Here is an 18,284-nt window from a genome sequence, read left to right as displayed (position 1 = left end):
TTTCAAAAAAAAAATAAAAATTAAATAAAAAAAAAAAAAAAAAATAAAAAAAAAAAAAAAAAAAAAAAAAAAAAAAAAAAAAAAAAAAAAAAAAAAAAAAAAAAAAAAAAAAATATAATAAAAAAATAAATGCATAAATAAATATTTATTAAGAAGTAATTAAATATATAAAATATTATATAAATCTTATATAAATATTATATAAATATTATATAAATATTATATATATTATTACATATATATATATATACATATATATATATATATATATGTTCTATACCTAATTATTATGTTAATTTATTTAATAATATAAAATAATCATATATTTTTAAATTGTCCTGTCATTAAGGCTCTTATTATTCTATAATAATATATATATAATATATTTATATATATATATATTATAATACAAAATAAAAAAATTAATAATTCTTATATCATACATATAATAATATAATTAATACCGTTTTTATTAAATAAACATATTAAAAAGGATAACTTCTGAATATATAAAATAACAATATAAGAAATATTGTTATAATGATCCTTTTATTATTTACAAAAATGTATAATTAAAAAATGAAAATAAAAAAAATATATATATATATTAAAAATAAAATGAATAGATTAAAATAAAAAATTCTAAATATAAGAAAAAGTTGTCATAAACTTAAAATAAAATATAAAATATAATATATATATATATATATATTTACTTATTTATTTATTATATGTATATATTTTTTTCTTTTCAAACATAAAAATTATATAGGGAGAAAAAGATATTTTTAGTACTCATATATGAATTTATGGATAATAATATTATTTTGTACATATGTGCTTATTTATTACACTTGAGCATAACAAAAAAAAAAAAAAAATAAAATAGAAATAAAAATAAAAATAAAAAAAAGGAAAAAATAAAGGAACATTATATGGATATATAAAAAAATATATATTTTTTATAGGATCTTATATATTTTTTTTTATTATAATTATTGTTACATGAATTATTATCATTTATATGTAATCCATAATGGAAACGTTGAAAAAAGTAGCGTAAAATAAATAATGTAAAAAAAAAAAAATATATGATAGTTTATATATATATATATAATATATTAAAATGTATACACTATATTATATGTGTAAACATATAAATACATTATATATATTTTTTTCATTTCTTATATAAATTATGATTTTATGTTTTTATTTTATAATCATGAGAAAAACAGTGCCAGAAAAAGAAAAATATAATAATAATATATAAAAGAATGAATAAAAAAATGAAATGATACATATATATAATTTTTAAATTGTATAATTTTTTGTGATGGCATATACTTATCATTTCAATTGTATGTAAAAAAAATATAAAATAATCAAATGTTATAGTGTTTTATGAATTTTAAAATGTGACAAATGTATATATATATATATATATATATATATATATATGTAATCATATTATTTAAATTATATATAAGATATAATAATATTATTTCATATATGTTTTATAATTCATAATAATAATATTATATACATATTATATATATATATATATATATAGCAATATAATTCCTGAAAAAAAGATACATGTGTTATAATATATTATTTATGTAAACCATACTGTATATATTTATTCATTTGTATATTTATTCATTTGTATATTTATTCATTTATATATTTATTCATTTATATATTTATTCATTTATATATTTATCCACTTAAATATTTATTCATTCATACACTCTAATCATTCATATATTTAATCGTTTATATATTTATCTATTCATTCATTTATTTATTTATTAATTTATCAATTTTTTTTTTTTTCTTTTTTTTTTTTTTTTTTGTTTGTTCGTTTGTTTGTTTGTTTGTTTGTTTTAAAAAAAAAAGAATGTATGGTGATAAATTAAGTATAGCTTGTTATGGTGATAATAAACTATTAAGCAAATTAAATTATTTTTTTAAAGTTGATGTATATGATTTATCAGATATAAAATTAGATGAGAGGATAAAGAGCTTACGTATTAATTTAAAATATATATTTTACAATAATCCGATATCTGAATATTTTAAAAATGAAGAAAGTTTATTATCAGAAAGATCCTTGATATATATATATTTTTTAAGTTTAAATAATATAGATGAATATAAGAATGAAAAGGAATATATATTGAATAGATGTAGAGAATCGCTGAATGATGAAAATGAAGAATTTATTATAATATATGCATATAATATAGATGATAATTTAAACGAATTAAAAAATATAAAAAAGATTAAATCTGATTTTAGTCATAATATTTTAAAAAGTATTAAAATTTTAAGTTTACCAATTTTAGAAGATGAAAATTATTATACAAATAAAAAGATTAATGAATTATATGAACATTTCCAAACACGTTATTGTGATATTCTAAAAATATGTATTGAAAAAAAATATAGCTTAATTAAAAATGGATATAATAAAAGCTTAGCTAATTTCTTAACTTGTACTGATATAAAAAAAAAGACTACAAGTGATAAAAAAAAAAATAATCAGATTTTTAAATTGGTAGATATATATGTTGATAACAAAAAAGAGGAAGGTAATAATGATATGTGTACAACAAATATTAAGATGAATAATATAAATTCTAATAGTATTATAAATGATAATATTCCTAATAATATAAATAAAACAAATGAAATAACAAAAAATATTTTTCAAGGATCAAATGAATTTGTTGATTTTTATAAAAAGCATAATGTATTTTCATTTTGTAATGAATATGTAGATATTCATTTTTTTTTATATCAAAATAATATGTGCTCATATATTAATAGTTTACAATTTTGTACTGATTTTGATGAACAGTTATATATAGATATGTATGATAATTTTTTATCAGTTTTTATGTGGAATGAAAATTTATGCTTACTATATATAAAATTAAATTTATATAAAAAAAGTTATATATTATATAGTAATATAAATAAATTATTTATGAAATATTTCAATGTATATATTAAAAAAAAAAAATGTATTATCCATTCATCATTATTATTTGAAAAAAATTATCTCACAATAGCTAGATATATTAGAGAAAAACATATATGTTCATTACATTTATTAGAATATATATTTTTTAAAAAAATTACCATATTATTATTCTTAAATAAATTTTCTTATATATCCAGTAAAGCCTTAAAATTTTCTCAGTTCTTTTATATTAATAAAATATTTATATTTATGCATAATTTTAATCGTTTCAAAAATAATATTCTAAAAAATTCAAATGATATTAATTCTTTAAGGAATATTCAAAAAAAAATTATTAAATATAAAAAAAAAGTTGATAAGAGACAATCTACTCATCAAACGAATCACAAGGGCTTTTTACACATGTCAGAAAAAAATAAATATATTGCAGACCATAAATCTAATAACCAAGTTAAAAATATTTCAGACGATGAGAGTTATTCAAATTGTAGTGCTATGCATCCTAGACCTACACCCAAAATAATTAGTGATATGGATGAAATATTTATAAATAGTAATAGTGTAGATAATCTAATTGAAGAAGACGAGGAAATTTATGAAGACCAAAAAATAAAATCAAATAAAAATACAAGTACAAATGTAAATAATATTAATGATGACTATATTTGTGATAATAATAATAATAATAATAATATTAATAGTAATCATCCCATGCATCAACAAAAGGATGAACATGATTCAAATAATACACATACAAGTACCAGACAATTTTCTAATTCTAAGGAAAAAAAAAAAAATTATAAAAATCATGAACATTCCCAATATGATAATTATAACAAGAACAAAAAAAAAGAACATTATAATAATTACGATTTAAATGTATTCAAAAGTGATGATGAGAAAATTTATTTTCTTTTACATTGTTGTTTTATGAATAAAGAAAATTATTTTGCCATATATTTTTACAATCTAGCTAATTTGATTAAATTTTTATTTGAAAGAAGAGGATATTTCTTGTATCAAGAAGGATATATGAAAAAAATTAAGAGTGATAAAAATATAAAAAAAAATTTAAATTTTAGTAAGTATTTATCATTACAAAAAAATATTATGAAATTAGGTTATAAAAATAATTTTACAACGAAAAAAAAGAAATCAAAAAAAAGTCTTAAAATAAAATCAAAAAGAAGTAATTCCATAAACGAATCGTATTCATCTCAAATTTCTTCAACCATATCAGATATATCAGATATAAAAAATACATTTAAATATTTTTGGTATAATGATTTCTGTATAAATGTATCAAACATATTTAAGCTTTCTTTTGTTATCTTGAAAAATATAATAAATATTTATCATACCTATCATAGTATTTATGATAATATGGATATGAAAACCAGATTATACTTTTTTAATATGTTCCTAAATTATTTGGAAGAAAAAAGGTTTGAAAAAAATATGGACAAAGCAGATCTGGAAGACAATAGGTATATTAATAATATCAAAGGTATTAATGATCATGTTATGAATAATAATAATATTGTGGATGATAATAATGTGGATAATAATATTAATGTGGATAATAATATTAATGTGGATAATAATAATAATGTGGATAATAATAATATGGATAATTATAATGTGGATAATAATAATTTGGATAATAATAATTTGGATAGTAATAATATGAATTATAATAATATTGATGATAATAATATTGATGATAATAATATGAATGTAAATATGAGTTATAATAATATTAATAAGGATATAAATAATGAACCTAATAATATGATTAAAAAAGAAAATATTTATCAAAGCTTTCCAATTTATCAAATAAAAAATTTTTCAAAAGATAATGAAAAGAAGAAAAATTCTTTATTATTAAATATTATGAATAAAATCATAAATCTATGTTATAGGAAATATAATAATGTGTCCATAATAAATAAATTCTTTTTAGCTATATTATTATATGAAAATAAGTTTTATAAAAAATCTCTTAAGTTAATAAATAAAATTATAAAACGATCAGATTATGATTTTTTAACTATATTATGTATGCAATTATTATTATATCATAACATAAACAATAAATTTTATCATTTTTGTTCGTCTTTCTTTTTATCCAACAGGTATATCAAAATAATGCCTTTTAAAAATATGAACATTAATTTTACATCCTTTTATAATTTCCAATATTATTTATTTTCCTCAAATAATAATCATTCAATCATTAATTTAGAGCAAAGGAAGAATTATGATGCACATTTTTATGATGCATTAAAAAATAAGGTAATATATTTATTAGAAGATATATTAAATATTCAAATAGATGAAAATAATAAGAATCATATAAGTGATGAACAAATTAAAAATGACACAATATCAGAAATAAATGATATATATGAAAATAAACATACACAAAATGAAATAAAAAAATCAGAAGATAAAAATTCATATAATTCATCTCATATTTATTCTAATGCTGATCAGAAAATTTTGTCCTCTATTAATAAGAACAAATTAATAAAAATGAAAACACAAAAATTTTGTAAAGAAAACTATTTTTTTCATATTAATAAATATTTTTTAAAAGGTTTGAGAAAGTATAATTTCCAAATTTCCAAAAATCAAAAAAATAATCATATATATATACCCAAAACAAATATTAAAATATTAATTCAAGCCAATTATAATTTGTACATGTTTATGTCAAATATGGTTTTTGATAATGTAGATAAAGAAGAAAAATATGAAAGTTTTATAGGGGGAAATATACCTGATGAGAGTTCATATGATATTAATAATCACAATATTCATAACAAACATAATCATAACATTTGTAATAATGACCACTATCATATAAGTGCTGGTAGTAAAATATTTCATAAAAACATAGAACACATAGAATTATTACTTAATTTTAAATTAAAAAAAAAAATAGATAATCAATATTATACTGGAAACATAAAGAAAAAAAAAAAAAAAAACAATTACAAAAAAGATACAAGGAGACTTAAAAAATTATGTGTGCAGTATGAAGAAAAATTAGATTTATTTATTTATTCTGCTTTTACTCAAAATTTATATATTGATGAAATTATTTTACAATTATCTATTGAAAAAGAATATAAAAAAAAAAATATTATGTATGTTCACTTCAAAAATGAAAATGATCATTATGATAAATATATTGTAAAAGAAGGATTGAATCATATCAAATTAAATATTATTAACCTTTTGGAATCCAAAAAAATAAGTTGGAAACATTTTTATTATAAAGTTAAATATGTCTTTCTTGTTATTAATAATTTTGCTTTGTATCACAAAATAGGTGTTCTTCCAAATAAAAATTTAATTCAACCATTTATAAAGTCATATAGTAAATTCATAATATCAAATTATATAGTAATTGATCAGAATAAAAGTAATAAGAATAATATAATTAATACTAATACTCTTGGTAGTAATCATTGTCTTTATAGCAACTTTTTCATTGATCAATTATTAAGTCCATTATATATTAAAATTGAAACGTTGAATTCTATATTAAATTGTAAAATGTTAGCTTGTTTTCTAAACAGCACATCATTAATTTATGATAACATGAATTATATCAAATTGGTTATTAATAATAATTATAATAATAATAATAATTTATATCAAAACCAACTCTTATTCTCAAACACAAATATGTATCATATAGAAAATGAAGATCATAAATTTATACCCAACGATTTTTTTAAAAAAAATATTCACGTTTTCATTCATAAAATGGATGAAGATCCAAATTATTATAAGAATGAATTTTTCACATCAACAGATTCAATTCTTTTTTATATCGAAAAAAATGAAGAGCACAATATATGTATTGATCAAATTAAAATATTGAATGAAGATGATATTAATCATTTGAATGAAAAAAATAAAAACATTCACACTGTACCAGGGTTTTCAAATAATAATTATATTAATCATATTGACCACTCAAATCATTTTCTTTGGAATAATCAATCATGTTTTAATAAATATAAACAATTATTCAATCATAAAAATTTTGAAAAAGTCTATGCTATAATATCATTTATGCCATCCAAAAAAAACAAAATGAACCATTATAATATTCATGATTATTTAGAGAAAAATAAAAATATGGAACATTTAACAGGTCAATGTGAACAAATAAATGATAACTCCACGGGTACACAAAATAACAATAATATTTCTACTTTACATACAAATCATAATAACATAAATAATTTATATTCTATTCCAAATTTACGTTCTGATAAAATTACCATAAAGTGTATAATAAATATAAACTTATCTAATATAAGAAGAAAAGTAAGAAAAACGGATACAGTTAAATTATTAAACGTTCATTTTATGGGGGAAATAGTATTTGATCATTTTAATACACATTATGATGATAAACATGTACGAGAAGATATAAATGAACCTAAAAATGAAGATAATATATCAAGTGAACTCTATTTAAATAATCAAATATTTTTAGAAAAAACTTTTAACCTTGTTAATATTTTTCATGATCGAATTAATACATATCGATCAAACAATGGAATGATGTATGAATTAGTAATGAAATTACATAATGATAATTATCCTATATATCTAAAAAACTTACATGTTTCTATATTAAAAAATTTAAATACACATATAAAAAATACCAAAATTTTTTTTTTAAACCAAAATAATGATCAAAAAAAATATCAAACCACATATTCTATTGAAAACCAAAAAATGGATATAGAACATTCAGATGAAAGTAATTTTACCTTGTGTAGTGAAATGGAAAGTAAGGAAAAAGTCATTTCTTTTGAAAATCATGATATTTCATTTGTTGAACAAGATAAATATTTCATTGATCAAGTTCATATAAATACAGTTCTTAAAGGAGGAGCAAGTATTTTCTTTCTATTTGAAGTATATTATAATAATGACATACAAAATAATGATTCATCAATAAATTATAGAGATTATCAAAATACAATAGGTAATATACATATAACATATATATATAAAAATCAAACCCTTTTAAAGCTTCTGGAAAAGGAAACAATTAAAGAATATATGTATAAGTTTCATACATTAATTCCTCAATTTTTATTACCTATTAATGTATCTTATAATATACCCAAAACAGGAATGCTTCATTCCAATATAAATATTAATATAAGTATATCAAATAATATCAATGAAGATATATATATGAAATATTATATATACACACATAATAATCATATGCACAATTCAGAAAATCAATATAATTGGCTCATAAATGGATTTCAAAAAAAAATTATTCATATATCAAAAAATTCTTCTTATAATATCAATTTAACAATAACACCCTTAAAAGTAGGCTTAATTAATTTCCCTCCTATTTCTTATTTCTTAAATATTAATAACAACTGGATAGATATTACCAAAATATTGAAAAAAAGTGAAAATTTTCAAGTCATAGTTTCACCTTCCCTTCAGTTTACTCCAAAGGTATGGCAAATAATGTAGCTCATAAAATATATATATGTTTAATTTATCAATCAAATATTTCATTAACCCACACAAAAAAAAAAAAAAAAAAAAAAAAATTTAAATGATAATAGCTAGTTATTTAATTTTAGTAAACCATATAATACTTTTATTATAAAAAGGAATGGATTACCCCATAATAAAAAATGTATATAATATATATATAATATGTATATGTATGTATATATTTTATTTTTTTTCTCTTGTTATATATATATATATATATATATATATTATTTATATTTTATTTATGTGTAAAATTAATATGTTAAAATATAATTTTGTATGCACAGCTATGTGTTTTTATTAATTTGTTTTTAATAAATGTAATGTTTTCTTATTCTTCCTTTTTTTTCTTTCTTTTTTTTATTTTTTTTTTTTTAGTCCTTTTTAAAAATATATTTTTATATTATATTGATTATATCCTTATTCAAAGTATATATTTTATATATTATTTTTCATTTTGTTCCTTGATTGTTAAGAAATATATTTAAAGAATTCTTAAAAAAAAAAAAAAAATATATATATATATATGTTACAATAAATGAGATGGTTATACAATAAAATGTACATTTTTTAAATTAATCGGCCTACAGTATACAAATTAATGCTTATCCAAACTTTTAAGAAAGGGAAAATATATATAAATATATACATATATATATATTTTTAAATTTATAATGTTTTGAAAAAATAATTTTTTTTTTTTTTTAACTCTCATTTGTGTGCAGACGTAAATAATATATTATTAAATTACATTTTTTCAAACTATGCCAAGTACTATCTTTTATCGTAATAAAATGTAATTCGTTTTGCTTTCCTTATTTTTTAATAAAATTTAAAAGTGAGAATGCCTTTTTATGATAATTTATTTTTTAGAACAAAAAATAAGCTTAAAATAAAATTTGATATAAAGAAAAGAAATAATTATAATTTTTTGCAGAAGCATTATTTTTCAAATGAATTAAAATATTTTAAAGTAGGAATAATTGGTTCAGGTCCTTCAGCTTTATATTGTTGCAAGCATTTTTTAAAAAATGATAAAATAAAAGTTGATATTTTTGATAAGTTACCAAATCCTTATGGATTAATAAGATATGGTGTAGCACCTGATCATATAAGTGTAAAGAATATATATAAAACATTTAACCCTGTTTTGTTAAATAAAGAAAAATATCGTTTTTTTGGTAATGTAAATATTGGAATTGATATACAAATTGAGGACTTAAGAAATTATTATAATGCTGTGATATTTTGTTGTGGAGCTTCTGAGAGTTCATTACCTAAAGAAGAAATATATAAAAAAGAGAATGGAATATTTCATGCAAAGGATTTAATATATTTTTATAATAATTTTTATGATGATTTAAGATGTAAAAGTATCGACACTTATTTGAATACATATGAAAATTTTTCCAATTCTATTATTATAGGAAACGGGAATGTATCTTTAGATATAGCACGTATTTTGATAAAATCATATGATGATTTAATAAAAACAGATATCAATTTTAATTATTTAAACATAATAAAAAGACATAATATCAAACATATATATATAATTGGTAGAAGAGGCTTTTGGCAATCTTCTTTTACTAATAGTGAATTAAGAGAATTGTTTTCCTTAAAAGACACGAAAGTTATATTAGATAAAAAAAATTATGATTTATGTTTTGAAATAAAAAATTATGATGAAACAAATAAAATGAAACAAAGGCAAAATAAATTATTTTTAGATATGGTTCATAATTATGAACAAATGAAAAAAAATCCAACTTTATATGATAAATATAAAATTATACAATTTATTTTTTATCATGAAATTAGAAATATACACAATATTAATAATCATTTGAAAGAAATACAATTAGGATTAAATAAAGATATAATATATTCATCTCAAAATAATCACAAAAATAATAAGAATTCTTATGATATAAATAATCAAAAATTAAATATTAAAACACCATTACTCATTTTTGCTACCGGTTTTAAAAAAGATAATTTCTCTCTAAATTTTTATAACAAATCTGTTGATAAATATAAAGATGATATATTGAACAAAAAATTTGCAATTTTTAAAGCAGGTTGGTTTCAAACAGGTGCTAAGGGTAATATAGCTAGCCATATTATTAATACTAAACAAAATACTACAGAGATATTAAATTTTTTAAATACTACAACAATATATTATGATAATGATATAACTGAATTATTAAAAAGAAAAAAAGTACACTTTGTTAGTATGGATCAATGGAATTATATCCAAAGTTTGGAAAAAAATAATGGTGAACAAAACGGTCGATGTGCTCAAAAATTTGCTACAGTAAAAGATATATTACATATATTGAGCGACAAAAGAAATGAATGAAAACTTAAAAAAGGATCTTAAATATGTATCTAGTTATTTAATCATTTTATTTGTACTCATAAAAAATATAATATTTAATATGATATATATATGTATGTATATATGCATGTATGTATATATGCATGGATGTATATATGTATGGATGTATATATGCATGGATGTATATATGTATGGATGTATATATGTATGGATGTATATATGCATGGAATGTATATATGCATGGATGTATGCGACAGTTAATATTTCACGTTTTTATTTTATTTTATTTTATTTTTTTTGTCAAGAAATAAATTTTAAAAAATTATTAATTCACTTGTTTTATTTTTAATGAACAATCCTTTTAATATTTTTAAGAAATTTAAAATTTGTATCATCTTTTATATTATATGATTATTTTTTCATATAACAAGTCATAATTATATATGCATAGCATAATTAATGCAAAAAAAAAGAAAAATAAATAAATATATAAATATATATACATATATATATATATATATATATATATATATATTAAACCTTTTGAAAAAACCTTTGGAACATTTCTTTTAATGGGTCCTTATTTCTTGAAATTATGTGACCATCTTTAACTATTATTGCATCAAAATCATAATTATATATTTGTGTAATTGTTTTAAATTTAATTTTTGGAATTTTTCTTCTATTTACCTTATCCAAGTAAAATATATTTACAGTGTTTGTTTTTTTGTTAAATGTCTTTTTTTTAACGTTTATTTGTACTCCTATAGATTTGGTATTTACTTTTTTCAAACAATATGCATCTTTCAAATTATACGTATATTTAATATTTTTATTATTTTCTTGATTATATGCATATTTTTCTATATGTAAATTATTTGACGCACTACTATCTTTCTCCTTTTGTAATACAGCAATCTTCTGACTTTTACTTTCATGTAAGGAAGATACTTCTTTTATGTTATTTCTTTGGAAATTTTCGAATGATGAAAATGTATTATATTTCTTAACACAATCATATATTCTCTTATGTTGTAAAAAGTTATTTAATTTGTATTTATTTATGGTTGATGAGTTTTCTAATTTTTTATGTATGGTATATGTATTACCTTTTGCATTTTTTACATTTTTTTTAATTTCAGTAAAATTATTTTTTAGATTTTCCAATTTGTCATATGAACAAATTGATGATCTTCCAATAATTGATTTATTTATATATTTTAATGATTCATATAATTTATTTTTTTCTATTGATTCATTCGATTTTTCTATATTTTTTTGTGAACAAAATTTGATTGTATCATTTTCTTGTGTATTTCTCAAATGAATATTTTGAAAAGTACTATTGTTTATTTTAAGTTTATTTATTTTTATTGTATTTTGTTTTTTCATGGTATTTTTACGAAGCATATTATTTTTTACAAATGACATATTTTTTTTATATTTACATTTTTCTTTTTCTAATTTTTCATTATTAGTTACTGAACCTTTTTTGATATCCTTTTGGGATAATAAAAAATTTGTAGAGAGTTCTTTGTAATTTTGTAACTTTTTTTGGTTATCATCATTTTGTTTGTTATTATAATTGATGTTTTTCTTCCTTTCCTTTTTATATATATTTTCATTTATATTTTCCTTTTCTTTATTTTTTTCTTTTATATGATTAAATGTTTGTATGAATGAATAATTTTTTTCATCATCTGAAAGTGATTTAAAGGAAATGCTGGCTGCTACTTCCATTCTTTCGTTTTTCATAAATCCTTCAGAATATTTTTCAAGAGGTTGATTTTTTATATCTCCTATATTATTCATATGTATATATTTCATATTAATAATATTTTCATAATTATTAATAAATTTATTTTTTTTGTTTTTCTTTTTCTCCTGGTGTAAACTTTTCAATATATCATTATAACTTTTACTAGAACTTACACTTTGGAAAATATCTGATTCATTTGTAGAAGAATTATTTTCTGAATTTTTTTTATATATATTATTATATTTAAAACTATCTACATTTGATATATTAGAATTATTTTTCTCTTTTTCTTTATTTTTAGAATATTTAGTATTCGATTCATACATTCTACGAATATTATATAAAAGAATTGCTTCATCATCACAATATTGTTGATCCTTTGAATTTATAATATTTCTATTTTTATCAACTTCTCTTATTTCTGACATATTTTGCTTATTATTTTTAAAACAATAATTCGAAGTAAGTGTATCATTTAATATCTTACATAATTCTTTTGAACCTTCAAAAGTGTCTTCTTCATTTTTTATTTTCTTACTTATAAATATATTACCTAAAGAGTTCTTTTCTACATACTTACTATATTCGTTATTTTTATCATGCCAAATATAAGTCTCATTAAAATCATTTCTGTTTGATTTTTTTCTAAGGGCTTTCTCTGGCTTATCAATATCTTCTGTAGATGAAAATGCGTAACCTTCTTTCATGCTTTCAAAAATTTATATATATATATAATATCAAGTTATATATTTATTAATTTATTATTATTATTATTATTATTATATTTTTTTTTTTTCGTTAATGATTAAAATAAATATGAGGATAGTGTGAAAATAATTTAAATGACAAAAATTATTATCTCTATACATATGATGTTGAAAAGGATTCAAAATTAACATACGATATAAAAAAAAATATACATACATGTTAATTAAAATGTACATGTAAATATAAATACATAATATATAACATCAGATTTACAACAGAAAAAAAAAAAAAAAATAAAAATAAAAAACAAAATAAATAATTCTCTTATGAATGTCAGATTATATGTTTACATTTTATTTTTCAAACGTATATGTAAAAAATATACAAATATAAAAAATTGTAATATTTTTATTAAATTAATTTTTATCCTTTTATATTTTAATTTTATATATATTTTTAAAATAAAGCATGTCTATAATATATATATATATATATATATTATTTCAAATAAAGTTTATGGTCTTTTCATATAAATATGTATAACGAAAAAGGAGAAAAAAAAGGTTAATCGAAATTGCATGTGACAGAAAATCAAAATTAATATATATATACAAAATATTACAACATCATATTTTGGATCTTAAAAATAATATATTATATATTTTATTCCTTGAATAGCATTTTTTTATTTTTTTATAATTTTTTTTTTTTTTTTTTTATTGGCTAATGGAATATTTTCATGCATAAAGCATTTGATTGAAATGTTGAAAAAATGTATAAAAAATAAAAGAATATATATTCAAACATATATATATATATATATATATATATATATATATATACCATTTTTTATATATTATACTCTTAAATAGTAAAAGAAATGAATAAATATATTTTAGCAATCCAATATTGGAATTGAGAAATCAGAAAATATGTCTTATACTTTTAAAATGAATTTTTTTCTTTATGACAATATAGAAAATTTATCTATATATATTATGTAGTGTTATTAAGAAATAAAAAAAAAAAAAAATCTATAACATTTATTAAAATTATAACACATAATTTCATAATAATATTATATTATTATTTTATAAATATTTTTCTTATGTCTTAAAAATTATATTAATCAGTACTTTTCTTAGTGTGTTAAAATAAACTAATTTATTATATATGAATCAATAATATATGCAACATTATAATTTTGTTAATACCTAAAGAATTGTTCTTAATGTTTTTTTTTTTTTTTTTTTTTTTTTTTTTTTTTTTATTTGAGAAGCGTATGTACATGTTTTTTAGGTATTCATATAATGAATTATAAAATAATGTTATGCTTTATATATTAAAATGTTGATAAATGTAATATCAAGCATCGTGAAATATATTTTGAATGTATATTAATTTTATATATTGTTATAAAAGTGTGGAAAGAAAATAAAAGTGAAATTAGCATTAATCTTATCCCCCTAAATTGATACATATATATATATATATATATATATATATATATATGTATGTATTTTTTTTTATTATTAACATGTTTATGTTATATATTTAATTATTTTTGTAATTGATTATAAATTTTAATATTCCTCTGATGAGTTCAAATGAAGAGAGAAGAATACCTTTATGCTGCGAAATATGTCTGAAAAATGAAATCGATGTATCAAGCGAAATGATAAAAGTGGCTGCACAGAAATGGTTATTTTCCTTAGGTATTACAATAACCTTAGGAAGGCATGATCCATCTAAAATTGTTTGTGAAAAATTAAAAAAATATTGTGATTATATTGTTATTGAACCTGCTATACCTATAAAAATCATTAAAGAGTACAATGAAGATTTTAAAAATTATAAAAGTTGTAAAAGAAATACTAATTCTAATAGTAACGATATTATAGATATCAAAAGTAATGATGATAATTTAGAAAATCATAAAAATATTGATAATAAGTATAATATATATAATGTTAATCATATAGATACCTTTGATCATGTTGATAATAATAGATGTAAAAAATTATATCCATCACATTATTCAGTATATGAATTAAATACATTTTACGATTTAAATAGTTGTGATAAAAACTGTTCTACACACAATAATGATATACCAAATAATATTATTAGTAATAGTAATATGTATGATGAAAAACGAAAAAGAAAAAAGACTACTCCATTGAAAATTGTAGATGAAAATAAGAAAAACAAATCTTTAGTAAGTTCACTAGCTCTTTCACAAAATATTGTACACACATCAAATTTTTCAAATGATCTAATTGGGAAAGAGAAAAAAAATATATATGAAGAATCAAATTTATTATTTACAGTACCTATTATAGGAGAAAAATCTATTTCTTCTATAGAAGAAGATCCTATAATTTTACCAAATTTCTTTTGTGTTGTACATGTAGTAACATATTACAAAAATGAAGAACATATGGAAGAAAAATTTAATGATGCTAGTGAATATGATGAAGATCAAGAACAAATAGGAGAAAAGGAAAAAAATGATGTACCTACCTACATACAATATATATTACCTCATTTGCGATTTCATAAATTATGGGATAGTTTATATTATGAAGAGAATATTAAAAGAGATTTATTAGAATATGTATCAGCCTTGATGTTATTTTCTACAAAGAAAGTAGATTGTAATATGATTAATTATAATCATTTAGTCTTATTATATGGCCCACCTGGAACAGGAAAAACCTCTCTATGCAAAGCCTTGGCTAATAAAGTATGTATACGCTTATCGAATATATATACAACAGGTAATATGACCTAATAAATAATATATAGACGCACATAAATATATATATATATATATATATATATATATATATATATATAATCATTATTGTTAAATAATATTTATTAGTTCGTATTATGTCTTTCTCTAATACAAGCAATACATTAATCATTTTATGAATATTACATTTTTAAGTTTTTTTTTCCATCTGTAGATATATATATATATATATTTTTCATATTAGGGATTTTAATTGAACTTAACACACATACGTTATTTTCAAAATGGTTCAGCGAATCAGGGAAACAAGTTTTAAAGTTATTTAATAAAATTAAAAGAATGATAAGTGAATATGAAGAAAATGATATTTTTATTTGCTTACTAATAGATGAAGTAGAAAGTCTGTCAGCAGATAGAAAACGATCTATTGAAAGTACAGATCCTTCAGATACTGTAAGGGTAGTTAATACATTGCTTACACAAATAGATTCATTAAAATATTACCACAATACATTAATATTAACCACATCAAATATTTCTGGTAAATATATAATATTAGGAGAATAAATTGTAAAAAAATAAAAAATAAAAAATAAAAAATAAAACATACATACATACATATATATATATATATATATATATATATATATATGTTATCATATGAATATATAGTAACATATAATTTTTTTTTCTTTTTAATTCTTATAATATTTACCAGAAATGATTGATGAAGCTTTCATTGACAGAGTTGATTTAAAACAATTTATTGGGCTCCCTAATGAAGAATGTATATATGAAATATATAAAAACTGCATAGATGAATTGGTAAATTCTTCTTTATTCAAATAATAAGTAGATATAATATGGAATAACATTATGTATAAAATATATATAATATATATATATATATATACATTTCATGTACTAACATAATGTGTTGTTCTATTTTATTTTTTTGTTATAGATAGAAAAAGAAATTATTCGTTTATCAACAAAAATACCAAATTATGAACGAGCCAAAAAATTAACAAACGTATGAAAACAAAAAGAATAAATAAAAATATATACTTTTGAATATTTGTATTTAAGAAAAAATAAAATACACATATTTTTCAATTTATTAGAGTTATAAGGATGATGATAAGGAAGAATACATGTAATAAAAATTATATTAAAAAAGGAAAAAATAAACAGACTATTATATTTACAGAAATAATATAAAATTATTTGTTTTTCTTTTTTTTCTTTTTTTTTCTTTTTTTTCTTATTTCTTAATAGCAATGGATATACATTACTAAAATGCGCTAAACTGAGCGAAGGTTTCAGCGGAAGGTGTTTGAGAAGAATACCTTTTCAAGCTTATGCTTATTTTTGCCAAGCCGTAATAAATTAAGAAAGAAATAAACACATTCACACAGATGTTGTATATATATATATATAATAACCAGTTGATATTAATTATTTATTTAGAATATTTTATTATATATTATTATCTTATCACTCGGATTTGATTTTACAGACCTTACGATTTTATAACTGCACAAATAACAATCAAGAGAAGGTCTTAATTTCTCTTGAAGAATTTTTCATAGCTCTTCAGAAAGCTATACTTAAGGAAACCATAAATAAAAGCAAATTATCTGAACAAAAAAATACAAAGTCATAAATTTATATGTAATGATATATAATAACAAGAGAGGAAATGAAAAACAAAAAGAGTACTGTACCATATAAATTAAATATTATATAAAAGAAATATATATATATATATATATATATATATATCTTCATAATTTAAAATATTATTAAGTACAATTTTATTCATTTTATTTTTTTTTTGTTTACATTAGGATATTATTTATTTATATTAAAAAAGTTTGCACAACTCTTAATTTTTTTGAAGAGTAATATATACATTGGAAAAAAAAAGTTTTTAAAAATATGCTAGTTTGTATTTATGGAATGCTTATTATGCCATATATGAATAAACATCTTCCAAATATAATATATATTTTTCTACATTTATTTTGTATTATTGAACATAAACGAGTACATACATATATATATATATATATATATATATATATATATTTATCCTTTTAATCTTATTCATAGAAAATATATACATTACCATCATAATCATGCACATATATTTTTGTGTGTA

At 18.3% G+C, this 18,284-nt stretch overlaps 4 protein-coding genes across 5 annotated transcripts; 3 read left to right on the top strand and 1 right to left on the bottom strand.

Moving 5' to 3' along the window:
• Positions 1-1,903: 1,903 nt before the first annotated feature.
• PRSY57_1138200 (hypothetical protein) lies at positions 1,904-8,524 on the top strand (the record flags this gene model as incomplete). The annotated part of the gene is made up of 1 exon (XM_012908341.2): positions 1,904-8,524. One exon carries the CDS (start codon positions 1,904-1,906, stop codon positions 8,522-8,524), a length of 6,621 nt encoding a protein of 2,206 aa, XP_012763795.2.
• Positions 8,525-9,395: 871 nt separating this feature from the next.
• Positions 9,396-10,916, top strand: PRSY57_1138100 (adrenodoxin reductase, putative; the record flags this gene model as incomplete). The annotated part of the gene is made up of 1 exon (XM_012908340.2): positions 9,396-10,916. One exon carries the CDS (start codon positions 9,396-9,398, stop codon positions 10,914-10,916), a length of 1,521 nt encoding a protein of 506 aa, XP_012763794.2.
• Positions 10,917-11,429: 513 nt separating this feature from the next.
• Positions 11,430-13,361, bottom strand: PRSY57_1138000 (hypothetical protein; the record flags this gene model as incomplete). The annotated part of the gene is made up of 1 exon (XM_012908339.2): positions 11,430-13,361. The coding sequence occupies one exon, from the start codon at positions 13,359-13,361 to the stop codon at positions 11,430-11,432; it is 1,932 nt and encodes a 643-aa protein (XP_012763793.2).
• Positions 13,362-14,959: 1,598 nt separating this feature from the next.
• Positions 14,960-17,786, top strand: PRSY57_1137900 (AAA family ATPase, putative; the record flags this gene model as incomplete). 2 transcript variants are annotated; one of them, XM_012908338.2, is made up of 7 exons in its annotated part: positions 14,960-16,142; positions 16,365-16,661; positions 16,839-16,945; positions 17,085-17,153; positions 17,245-17,276; positions 17,399-17,501; positions 17,640-17,786. In XM_012908338.2, 7 exons carry the CDS (start codon positions 14,960-14,962, stop codon positions 17,784-17,786), a joined length of 1,938 nt encoding a protein of 645 aa, XP_012763792.2. The 2 variants fall into 2 exon arrangements, with proteins under 2 accessions (XP_012763792.2, XP_019970357.1); XM_020114988.1 differs by lacking the exons at positions 16,839-16,945; positions 17,085-17,153; positions 17,245-17,276; positions 17,399-17,501; positions 17,640-17,786 and having other exon boundaries at positions 16,365-16,437; positions 16,509-16,512.
• Positions 17,787-18,284: the final 498 nt, after the last annotated feature.

The sequence above is a fragment of the Plasmodium reichenowi genome, chromosome 11, assembly GCF_001601855.1.
Source record: "Plasmodium reichenowi strain SY57 chromosome 11, whole genome shotgun sequence".
Classification (NCBI taxonomy): domain Eukaryota; phylum Apicomplexa; class Aconoidasida; order Haemosporida; family Plasmodiidae; genus Plasmodium; species Plasmodium reichenowi.
The sequence above is the reverse complement of the archived record's forward strand: the minus strand, read 5'-3'. Positions and strand labels throughout refer to the sequence as shown.